The 13,068-nt window shown below is 42.1% G+C and overlaps 1 protein-coding gene across 1 annotated transcript in view; it reads right to left on the minus strand.

Annotated features, from left to right (window-relative positions):
* Window positions 1-13,068, minus strand: part of UBN2 (ubinuclein 2) — a 94,675-nt gene that overhangs the window by 64,297 nt on the left and 17,310 nt on the right. The window contains exon 4 of the mRNA XM_024213112.2: window positions 690-827. Coding sequence (XP_024068880.1) covers window positions 690-827 — 138 coding nt within the window. The remainder of the gene's footprint in view (window positions 1-689; window positions 828-13,068) is intronic.

The following is a 13,068-nucleotide window of genomic DNA, read 5'->3' on the forward strand; positions in this document are numbered from 1 at the left end:
GCAGTAAAGCAGCGCTCCGGGGGGGGGGGGGGGGGGGGGGCGGGGCTGCGCACTTTGGCGGATTAAAGCAAGTTCGATATAACGCGGTTTCACCTATAACGCAGTAAGATTTTTTTGGCTCCCGAGAACAGTGTTATATCGGGGTACAGGTGTAATGAGATTGACATCACATCAGGGGTGAAAGTAATATTAAATTCTTATCGGTACGGGGGGCCGACTCCGGGCCTCCGGAAGGGGTGGGGCTTCGTGTGGAAAGGGCAGGGCTGGGGGTCAGCCTCCCCCAGCCACCCCATCTATGCTGCCTGGCCCGCACCGCCCGGGGCTCCAGCGGTGATTTAAAAGGGCCCAGGGCTCTGGCCGCTCTGCAGTAGCAGCAGCCGGGAGGGGCCTTTTTAAATCGCCAGCTCCGGGGCACCTTCCCCTTTTGCCCCCGCCCAGTCGGCAGCCCTGCCGGTAGTACCTGTCGGAGAGTCCTTTGCCACAGCAGCGCTTTAACGTCGGCTGGGTACGGGCTGGTACCGGCTTCTTACCGGTATGCCATACCGGCCCACTTTCACCCCTGCATCACGTATATCTCTTTATCAGCAAGCTTTCAGTCTTCTCGTTTTGTTGTAGCCAGATTATGAAGCCTTTCCTGATTTTCAAATCAGCCATAAATTCCAGGAGGAAGAGAAACTAAGATCACTTACTTTAGGTGGCCTGTGCTTTTTGTCCTCTGCAAAGTCTTCATCCTCTGAATCAGATGCCTGGCGGAATTGCAGTGTTCCCGTGTTGATGTAAAATCCCCCATATTTGGTTGTCAGAGATGCAGGAACCAATTCATCATACTGGGCAGGAAATAGAAGAGTCGGGTAATTAACCAACATCTATCACCTTATTAATAGGAAACAATTCACTTACTTAAATACAGTCTCTGAACATGAGGTATTAAACACAAATATCTTACATAACTTGCTAGATTTCAAATCATAAACATACCAATGCTGCTGAAAAGTTATTTGTCAAGGCTGTGGAGTGCTAGTGTCACAGTACCAATCCACTGCTTTTGAAGCAAACTAAAAAAAATTCATATTTGGGAGAAGGCTAGGGTCACCACAGTGTTGATAACACACTATCCATGGAGTGGAAGCAGTGGCACACCAAAAAACACCACCTGTTAGGAGATGTAATAACAGTGGTCCATCTAGGTCAATATTCTGTCTCTGACAGTGTCTATTACCAGAAGGTTCAGATGACGGCACATGAAACCATGTAGCAGACAGTTACTGAATAATCACCCAAAGGTTAACATAGAATATTTCTTCACAACTCCATCAGTTACTGGGTGACTTACATCCTGCAGTATGCAGGTTTAATATTTAATATACCTGGATTTTTTCAAAATCCTACTAAGATCTTGGCCTCACCAAGATCCACTAGCCACAGACTCCACAGATTTATTATAAGTTGAATAAAAATATCTCCATTTATCAATTTTTAATGTGTTTGCATTTCAATTTCACAGAATTCACCCTTATTTTTCTAGTATGAGAAAGAATGCCCAATTTACCTTCTCTATACCATTCATTTTTTTTTGCATGCCTCTAACATGATCCTCTCTCAATTTATCTTTAAATGGTCCTTATCTTTCCATGCCTCTAATTATTTTCATCACCTCTTCCTAGACCCTTTATTTCTGATATATATTTTGAGATAAGGTGACTAGATAGAACAGAACACTGCAAGTAAGGGGGGGGTCCAGGAATTTATTTACAAGCTTTATAATATTTATAATCAATTTATGTAACGGTTTTATAATATGTTCAGTGTTAAAATATTAAAAGTATAATACTGAAAATATTGTATTTGCTTTTTTTGAACCTCTGCTCAGTGTAGCGTTTGTTTCACTGAGCTGTCTGCAATGATACCCAGGTTGTCTTCTTGTGTAATTACACTTAATTAGAACTCAGCGGTGTGTCTGAATAGTTCATATAATTACTTCCACCGTGCTTTACTTTGTCAACATTAAATACCATCTACCATCATGTTGCCCATTCAACTAGCTTTGAGAGTCATCTGAAATGCCTCACTATCTTCTCAAGTAGCCTACAGAATGGTCATCTGCAAAAGTTACCACCTTATCATTCCTAGCTCATGAATGTGTCACATACCACCAATGGTAGCATAAAACACTATACCACCTCAAAATTAACCTTATGCAGTATAATCATCTAAATGTAGGGCTGTAAGGAACCTTGAGGAGTCAAGTCCAGCTCCCTGAGCTGAGGCAGGACCAAGTACACCCAGACCATCCTTGACAGGCCATGTTGGTAACTATAGATTTATTCCTACTCTGTTTACCCTCACTCAGTCAATTTCTTGTAGATATTTTGCTAGCAGTGTACGTTCAAGAAGGCTCTGAACACAGAGAGTAGCAGTCTTGTTGATTCACTCAGGAACAACATTCCACAGAGTGTCATGAAAGAAGTGCTTGCAAGAGGACTGGAAGAGTGGGGCATTGAGCGGCAGCATGAAATAATATAACAATATATGGAGATATACCTATCTCATAGAACGGGAAGGGACCCTGAAAGGTCATCGAGTCCAGCCCCCTGCCTTCACTAGCAGGGCCAAGTACTGATTTTTGCTCCAGATCTCTAAGTGGCCCCCTCAAGGCTTGAACTCACAACCCTGGGTTTAGCAGGCCAATGCTCAAACCACTGAGCTATCCAGGACAATGAAAATGAGACAAACATCTTAAGATTGATGAAGCGGAAGAGGGAGTGGAAGGGATGAGATGGTCAGCTTGAGGGGTGAGAAATCGGATTCTGGTGACAGCATTTTTTATGGGGGAATGGTGAAAGAATGGGAAATCTGTACAACACCTGTGACTAAGAGTCCAGAGAGAAGACCTTTTCTTGTAGGTATTGTAAATATTACAAGAACTATCACAACTGCAGTGTATGGATAGAGACAAATGGATTATTGAACTATTTTGAAAGAACAAGAGACAGCATTTGGATGTGCCTTAGAGGTATGAGGCATAGGAGATGGAAAAGTCAAAGGTGACCTCAAAGATACAGGCCTAAGCAACAGGGAGATTGGTGCTTGTCAAATATGAAAGAAATGGAGAAAGTGGTGGCTCTCAAGAAAGAAAAGGAATTGCTCTTTGGCTATGTTAGCTTGAGCTGAGACACACCAATAAGAGGAAATGTTGGAGACAGGCCAAGATCCAGAATTGAACAGATGGAGACAAATTAGGAGCAAACAAGTGAACGTGAGTCACTGGGATGGAGATGGCAACTGAAGATATAAGAGCATATGAAATCACTTCATGAAAGGATATAAAATGAGGAGGGGAAAAAAATCAAGAACAGAACAATGAAGGATGAATAATAATAATAATAATAATAATATCAATTTGTTCCTCCTTGTTCCTAATGCAAAGAAGCTGAATGATTTCTTTGAAATGTCCTAATCCTCTTTATTTGCTGTCAGGCTAGGGGAAAAATTCTTATCACAGGACCATAGAAGCTAAAACTTCAGATACGGTTGTCTGATGAAAAAGATTAAGAGCAACTAGCAAAATACTAAAAAAAAGTTGCTGTTAATTTTTAAGTACATCAGAACCAGGAAGCCTGCCAAAAATCAGTGGGGACACTGGACAATCAAGATGCTAAAGAAGCACTCAAGGAAGACAAGGCCGTTGCAGAGAAGCTACATGAATTCTTTGTATCAATCTTCACTGCAGAGGATGTGAGGGAGATTCCCATACCTGAGCCATTCTTTTTAGGGAGGAAATATGAGGCCCTGTCCCAGATTGAGCTATCAGTAGCAGTGGTTTTGGAACAAATTGATAAACTGAACACTAATAAATCACCAGGACTTCATGGTATTCACCCAAGAGTTCTGAAGGAACTCAAATATGAAATTGCAGAACTACTACTGTGGTATTCAACCTTTTGCTTAAGTCAGCATGTATCACATGACAGGAGGATAGCTAATGTGACACCAAAATTTTAAAAATGCTCCAAAGGCGATCCTGGCAATTACAGGCTGTTAAGTTTAAATTCAGTACCCGGCAAATTGGTTAAAACTATAGAAAGAACAGAATTATTATATAGATGAACATGATTTGTTGGGGAAGAGTCAACACGGCTTTTGTAAAGGGAAATCATGCCTCACCAATCTATTAGAATTCTTTGTGGGGGTGAACAAACATGTGGACAAGGGTGATCCAGTGGATATAGTGTACCTGGACTTTCAGAAAGCCTCTGACAAGGTCCCTCATCAAAGGCTCTTAAGCAAAGAAATGAATGATGAGATAAGAGGGAAGGTCCTCTCATGGATCAGTAACTGGTTGAAAAGACAAGAAACAAAGGGTAGGAATACATGGTCCATTTTCTAAATGGAAAGAGGTAAATAGCAGGGTCCCCCAAGGATCTATACTGGAACCAGTGAAGTTCAACATATTCATAAATGATTTGGAAAAGGGTAAACAGTAAGGTGGCAAAGTTTGCAGATGATACAAAATTACTCAAGATAATTAAGTCCAAAGAAGACTGAGAAGAGTTGCAAAGAGATCTCACAAAACTGAGCGACAGGGCAACAAAATGGCAGATGAAATTCAATGTTGATAAATGCAAAGTAATGCACATTGTATGTATAGTTGAGATTGTGTTTTCCAAAATGATGGGGGTATAAATCAGCTGTTACCACTCAAGAAAGATCTTGGAGTCATAGCGGATAGTTCTCTGAAAATATCTGTACAGCAGCAATCAAAAAAGCAATGTTAGGAACCATTAGGAAAGGGATAGATAAGACAGAAAATATAATGCCACTATATAAATCCATGGTATGCCCACATCTTGAATACTGTGTGCAGTTCTGGTTGCCCCATCTCAAAAAAGATATATTAGAATTGGAAAAAGTACAGAGATGGCAACAAAAATTATTAGGGCTATGGAACAGCTTCCATATGTAGAAAGATTAATAAGATTGGGACTGTTCAGTTTAGAAAAGAGATGGCTAGTAGGGGGGATATAATAGAGGTCTATAAAATCATAAATGGTGTGGAGGAAGTATTATTTACCCCTTCACATAACACACAAATCGGGGGTCAACCAATGAAATTAATAGGCAGCAGGTTTAAAACAAACAAAAGGAAATACTTCGCACAGTCAACCTGTGGAACTCATTGTCAGGGAATGTTTTGAATGCCTAAAGTATAATTGGGTTCAAAAAAGAATTATGTAAGTTAATGGAGGATAGGTCCATTAATGGCTATTACCCAAGATGATCAGGGACACAACCCTATGCTCTGGGTGTCCCTAAACCTCTAACTGATAGAAACTGGGACTGGACAAGAAGGGATGGATCACTAGGTATATTGCCCTGTTCTGTTCACTTCCTCTGAAGCATCTGGCACCAGCCACAGTCAAAAGACAACATACTGGGCTTGATGGATCACTGGTTTGACCCAGTGTGGCCAGCCTTAAGAAAGGTTGTCCCTCTCTTGGGTTGCGGACTCATTCTCAAAAGTTAAAAATGAAATCAATTGCTGTTATGACTGTCTAAAGGCAGTTCTTTAGACAATCATGCACTCTAGTCATTCTGTTTTAGACTATTGTGGAAGGGCTCCTTATTTTTGTTCTTATGTTTAGCATGTCTGAATCTCAGTCAGAAATATTTAGGTTTGTCTCTTTATGAAAGAGAACTACCATAGTCTCAGTTCTAATGCAGCCTAAATAAAAATTCAAATACCTAAATATTATGGATGTCCATTTGGTTTTGAAATCTAGATCTGGTCATAGGTAGTAACACTAATTCAGCCTTTTACTAATACTACCATTTGTTGTGTCCACAAATATTTTACTTATTGTGTCCCTCACTCCAGCTTCAAGCCAGTAGAAAAAAGACTGACAGGGCAGAAACATTCACACTGAGTTATACAGTCACATCTGTGTTAAGTCCTGGAGATGGTTTGGTGTATATATAGACACATGGGTTTGTTTTTGTTAAGCTCACTGTGGAAAATCCATGTTCTTCCACTACAGTGCTGTAGGACAATGAGAACACATTTCCATCAAGCACAACTTATCCTGAAATGCAGGTGGGCTTAGTGGTTAAAAGGTTTTATTAAACATGCACATGCAATGTCATTTGTTGTAAGCTTGATAATATTCAAGTGTAACTACAGAGTTAACCACTGATATAGCACATTCTCCTTTACCTCCTCTCTCACTATCTGTAATTTTTGTCAGTCTTAGACCTAGTTCACAATCATTAGCCCACTGTATGGAATCAAGAAATTGAAACCATGTGACTGGTAGTTGCCGTAGCCTGGTAATCTGGCAGCTTCAAGTATGTAGATCTGATTGTTCTGCAATTATAGCTCTAAAGATCCAGAAATATTTACTTTTCAGGTTTGCTGCCCCTAAGGATAAGTTTTCAAAAATAATGGCCAGGATTGTCTTTCAGTACTACCATGAACTCCAACAAAGCACTTTCTAGCTTTTCAAAAAGAGATCCCCTCCTCGGAAAGTAAGGAAGACTTCAGTCACAGTGGTAGCTATGTCCATCATGAAACACGTGTCCACAAATCTGCCTGTCTTCATCTCCTTAACTCGGACCGTCTCACCCCCAGCTCAATTTCTTCAGTATGTTCCAAATAGGGCACAATCACTGCCTTTCATGCAACTGCAAGATCTCAAAAACTGAAGTTGCATTTAGCAACTGAATAAGTGACGTTAAGCAAGGTGACAAACTTCTGGATCTCATTTTTCATTTTACAGAAGTGAGAACTTTTTTATGGACAAATTGCCATTTTCTGCTTCCACACATTTCACATGCAGAGCTGTCACATACATGTAACAGTTAGAAGAGGACTACTCTTTTCAGAAAGACGCATGCATTTGGCAAGTTACAAAAAAAAAATCGGATATTAAATTACTGATATTTAGATTTCCATGAATTGTGAAAGTGTCTTAAGTTTTTCATATTGATTTAACATACTCTTCTGCACCACATGCTTTAAGATTACTTGGCTCAGGGCCATCAGTACTGCCTTCTGGTGATTCAGGATTTTATTTTTATTTGGTTTTATTTTTATTTTTAAACCCAAGGAACTCAGGGTGATTTGATGTTTTCCAGACATTTCTCTTTGTAAAAAAAAAGTCAACCAAGTCGGTGTGTAATTTTTTTAAATACAGATGTTTAGTTTGGAAATTAATATTTGGCACTATGTGAAGCTACCTGGCCCTGACAGCACCAAAGGCTTCAGTTCAGCAAGGTACTTAAACACATGGCTAACTTTAAGCACCTCAGGTGTCCCATCAAAGTCAATGGGATTGCTCATGTGCTTGAAGTTAGATAACCTGCTTAAGTACCTTGCTGAATGTAGGCCTACAATCGCAATTATTATATTGGTAGCAAACAAGTAGTACAGAGGCCCTTTCCCTTCTAAAAGGGAATCAAATTACACTTTATAGAAATAGCAAATAATCAAATTGTTGTTTATTTTACTACAAAGCCTACTCAGGCTTGCTTGGCAAAAACAACTGCCTTTGAACTATCTGACTGTAGTTTGCAATATAGCTTTATTCTTCATCTTAAACTAACTGTCCATGACATTTGCCAGGTTCTAGAAGCTACTATACCACCTACTTTCTCTCTTTCTTTCCTCCCCAAGCAGGACAGAGAGAGAAGTTACTTACTAGTAACTGTTCAAGACACACCTGTGTGCATTCACACTTATAGGATATGGCACTCCTAGCATCGAGGTACAGACGTGCCCTGAAAAGCTGTGTCTATTGAGGAGTGGCCAAGAGAGCTTGTGTGAGGGTAACAGTGCACTTTTTTAGGCCTTGTCTACACCACAGAACTGTGTCAACAAAAGTTATGCTGCTTCAATTAAAGTGCTTTAATTAAACCGCTCTTGCATGTCCGTACTATGATCCTTGTGTCTGGCGGCAGAGCACATCTACACTAGCAGCTCTTGCACCGACACAAAGAGCAGTGCACTTTGGGAAGCTATCCCACTAATCAACTGGCCACAGGATACTTTGGGAAGGGTTTGCAATGCCTCCTGGGGCAAATACAGTGTCACACGATGCAGGTTTCTCAAGCCCATCATTCCATGGGCATCCTACTAGATTGCCAGCTGCTTTTTAACTGACGTGTATGGGGGGGGAGGAGAGAAAGAGAGCACGCGTGTCAGGGAGGAGACAGTGTATGTGTTGGGGAAGCGTGTGAGAGATTGTGTATGTGGGGAGTGTATATGTGAGAGACAGTGTATGTTGGGGGAGAGTAGGTCAGCAAGCTGTCTTTTAGTTCAGTCAGCAGCCCGAACAACCAATCCTGAGGGAGAGGGACACCCCCTACCACATCAGTCCCCAGCTCTGCTCAGCAGCCTCTTCCCCTAACACCACCCCACCACCTGCCCACTCTGCCTGACAGCTGATTTCACATTAATGGTTCTGTGATTCCCTTCGAGTTCTCCCACAGACTCCTAAGATACCAGGAGCTGCATCCTCATCAGCTCTGAGAGCTCTCCACCTTAAGGAATGTCAAAGTTTCCCAGAGTTTTGAAAGAGGAGGGGCACAGTGAGCAGAGCAAGCTACCTTTTGCCGACAAAGCTGTGTAGTGTGGACAAGGCCTTACATACAGTGGACAACATCTCCCAACTGCAAAGTCCTATGTTATGTAGGGCTCAGATGTACAGGGGAAGGTGGAGAGGTACTGTGAACACAGAGGAAACTCTAGGAACAAGAGCTACTGGTAAGTAACCTCTTTCTCTTTGAGGGCCTCTGAGTATTCTAATTTGCAGGAGATTATCAAACAGTGCTCTACCAGAAGTACATCAGGCAAGGAGTTCTTCGCTAAATGTGCACTGTAGCACTGCGTTCCCAAACTATGTATCAGAGCATAATGCTAAATCCAAGGATCAGTGTCTGGTGAAAGTGTGCACTGAACTCCAAGTTGCTCCTCTGCAAATCACTGACATAGTGGGTCTTGCAAAATGGGTCTTTAAATCAAGGGGTACTGGTTTCCTAGCTGACCTGTAGCAATGTTCTATGCACCACCTAGCCCAATATGAAAGTCTATTTGGTAATGGGTTCTATCTGGCATTTCTCCCCAAATGCTACAAATAGCCCATTAGTATTTTCTAAAGAGCTTTTTTTTTTTTTTTTAAACCTGAAAAGAAAGAGTGCCCTCACTACATCTACAGTATGTAGACAAGTTTCTTAAGTGGGAATGGGATTGGGGGAAATACATTGAGGTAGGTGGAAATTTGAGACCGCCTTATGCATGAAGCTGGAATGGGGCATCACAATGACCTTGTCTTTGTGCACTAGTATATGGATAAGTGGCCATCAGAGCACTGATCTCATGCTTCTAGAAGGGGTAATACCTATCAGGAAGGCTAGTTTTGATTAATAAATGTTGAAGAGGCTCATACAAGAGGCTCATAGAGAGGGCCCATCAGCTTCATTAAAACGAGATTTAGGTGTCATGAAAGGAGAGGCAGGAAGTAAATTTACCATAACTTTAAGGAACCTGGATACCGTAGGATGAGAGAAGATGGATTTGTCCCTAACAAAATTGCAAGAAAGCAAATATTGCTGTCAAACGGACTTTTATGGCGAGTATGGCTAGGTCCTGAAACTTAAGATGTAGGAGGTACTCTAGAACTGCAAGGACCTCAGCTGGAGATGGAGTGATTCCCTTACCTATGACCCAGACAGTCAACTGTTTCCATTTTTGTATATTGCATTTTAAGATAGAGAACCTCCTAGATTGTAAAAGGATGTCTGAACCCTCCAAAATCAGAAACTGTCCACATTTGTCAGGTAGTTAGCCTCCACACTGCAAGATGGAGCATCTCTGAGCTGGGATGCAGACTCTTCCCTTGCTATTGAGACAGGCATCCAGAGATAGAAGGCAGCAGGTATGGTGGTTCTCTGGGCCACCTGCAGAAGATCTAGACACCAGTGCTAATGAGGCCACCTTGTGGCTATTAATAGGATGTTGACAGTCTGACCTGATTTTCTTATGACCCTGAGTATTAAGAGAATGGAAGGGAAGACATACAGAAGATGTTTGCAGCCCAACAGAGAAACATCCTTAAGAAGGTTTTTTGTCTCAGAGTGCTCTTGTGCAATACACTTGGCAGCTGGTCTTTTGTTCGATCACAAATATATCTATTATTGGTTGGGCCCATCTGTGAAATAGCACACTGGCTCTGCTGCATTCAAGGATGGCTTGTATTGATGATCCTGAGACTTCCTGCTAAGCAAGTCTGCCCACACGTTCGCCTCGCCTGCAAGGCAAAGAGCTACTGAGTGGCTTTGGATGCACCACAGCCAAAGATATTTGTGGAAGCAAGAAGAGAGCTACAAATATAATCCTCCCTATTTGCTGCTGTGATACAGGACAGTGGTATTGTCTGTAAGCACGCATACTACACAGTGCTGCAGAGATAGCTGAAAGGCTTTGAGGGCCCACCGAGCTGACCTAAGTTCCAGTATCTTGATAAGAAGTGTAGACTCAAGTGTTTCCTGGCCTATGACCTTGGCAGTCTTGGTAATGCACATCCCAGACCAGATTGGAGGAATTGGTGAGGATTATGATGTTAAGGGAGGGGAGAGCAAGAGGTATCCCCTGAAGGACAATGGTCCCTGTGAATTATTTGTATTGCAGTATTGCCTGTTCCCACTAATGAAGCTATTGGAGCACTTGAGAATAGTCTCCTTTGAAGACTGTACATTTGGCATGGCCAGTAGTGTAAAAGTCTCATGTTCAGACAAGCAAAGGGTGTGACAGAGTGATGAAACCATCAGGCCTAGTAGTGTTAGGGGAAAAAAAGTTTACGTATTACATACTTGTTATTCCCTGAGAATTGCCAGAGGGTCTAGAATTTGAAAACTATCTTGTGGAAGAAAGGCTCTGGCCTGAGTGGTGTCCAAGACTGTTCTGATTAAAATGATTCTTCGTACAGGTTGAAGTGTCAATTTCTTCCAGTTAACAGTCCCAAAGACTGGAAGGAATTGCACATGTAGTGATCTCTGAGGAGAGGTCCTTCGGTGAGTTAGCCCTCCGGAGCCGGTCATCGAAGTACGGGTAGACAAATATTCCTTGGTGTCTGAGGTGTGCACCAGCCACTGAGAGGCACTTGTTGGGGCTGTAGACAAGCCAAAAGGCAGGCCTCTGAATTGGTAGCATCTTGTGCCCCATCTCACGTACTTGACATGAGCATGTTTGATTGCCAGATGAAAGCAGGCATCCTTTAAATTGAGAGCTGCACACCTATTCTCTGGTATAAGGAAGAGATGTCCCCTAGAGAGAGCATCCTGAACTTGAATGCTTTTAAAGATCCGTTTTGGATTCTGAGGTCAAGGATGGGTCTCAGAAAGTTGCTCGTTGGGGATCAGGGAATAGGATTTATTCTCACTTTCCCTGAGTTTTCCTGCGGACACTGTTCACAATGTCCCACCTCTCTGACTCACTTCTTGAAAAGGAAATCCACCTCTTCCACCAGGATTCTCTTATAGGATGGGTGTTTGAAGAGAAAGGTGAGGGTGGCAAGGTGGTCATGTGTGGAACTAGATGGAATCTGTCATAAATGGTGTCCAGTAACCAGCAATCAGAAGTAATCATGCAACAGGTGCTGCAGAAAGACAAAGTCCAAAAGTGTGAATATATGGAGAGGAGATGCAGACTGGAGGTATGGTACATGACTCAAACATACAGTCAAAATTGCTGTTTAGAAGCTAATGTTGATGGCTGTGAGGATGCACAGGGAGGAAGCCTACTTCTATACGGCTGAGGTTATTTGTCAGTAGCAGGTTTAAGAGGTGGCTGATATCACTTCTGGGGATGTATCCCTTGGTGTTGCCTGGGAGCTTGTCTTTGGAAGCAAAATGACAGGTAGAAAAACCTCAGAGTTGAGGAAGAGGACTGCGTTAATTGCAAGGAGTGGAGAGTGGCCATGATCATCTCTAGGTCTTCATCATTTTGTCACTAAAAGTGGCAGTGCCCTCAAAAGGGAATTCCCCAGCCCCACCCCAGGATTCAGATACGAGACCAGAAGCCCTCAGCCAGAAGTACCTCCCAAGAGCCATTCCTGTGGCCATTTTTCTTGCACTGGCATCTAAGGCAACCTAGGCTGCTCTTCAAGCAAGCATACAACTATTGGTGACCAGAGTCTTGGCCACTTCCTTCTGTTCCTTGAACAAGGATTCAAGGCTTATGACATCAAAAAAAGCATAACTGTAGTGGGACAATACACCATTATAGCTGGCCACTCAAAGGCCTATTTAACCAGGTAAGTAAGCTCTCCTGCCAAAACATCCATATGTCATCTCTCTCTGACAGAGTGTTGCACTTAAGTGTCCTATAAGATGCCTTGTTGCCCTTAAATCTCCTATACTGCAGATACAATCATGGAATTTGCCAAAGGATGCTGCAGCAGGAACTTTTAGTGTACTTCAACCTCTCTAATCACTCAGTGATAGACTTGAAGGTGTCAGTTTTGCAACAAAAAAAACCTTCAAAAACAGACTCCAAAGAGAGACTGCTGAACTCGAATTAACATGCAAATTAGACACAATTAATTTAGGCCTAAACAGAGACTGGGAAAGGTTGGGTCATTACACTAATTGAATTTTTTTTCCCCCATGTTAAGTTCTCCTCACACCTTCTATGGGTCATCTCGATTATCACTTCAAAGTTTTTTCTTCTGCTGCTACTGATAGCTCATCTCAGTTGATTGGCCTCTTACAATTGGTATGCGTACTTCTACCTTTTCAAGTTCTCTGTATGTATAAATATCTTCTGTCTGTGTGTTCCACTCTGTGCATCTGAAGAAGTGAGCTGTAGCCCACGAAAGCTTATGCTGAAATAAATTTGTTAGTCTCTAAGGTGCCACAAGTACTCCTGTTCTTTTTGAGGATACAGACTAACACGGCTGCTACTTTGAAACCTTTTAGTACAGGGTATATCCTACCGCTATCTTGGATACAGGCAGGGCCAAAAAAATTTAAAAGTATTTTTGGCTGGACTGAGAAGGCTGAAGCCAATAGGAGAGG

The sequence above is a fragment of the Terrapene carolina genome, unplaced genomic scaffold (assembly GCF_002925995.2).
Source record: "Terrapene carolina triunguis isolate 2854851 unplaced genomic scaffold, T_m_triunguis-2.0 Scaffold1018, whole genome shotgun sequence".
NCBI lineage: Eukaryota > Metazoa > Chordata > Testudines > Emydidae > Terrapene > Terrapene triunguis.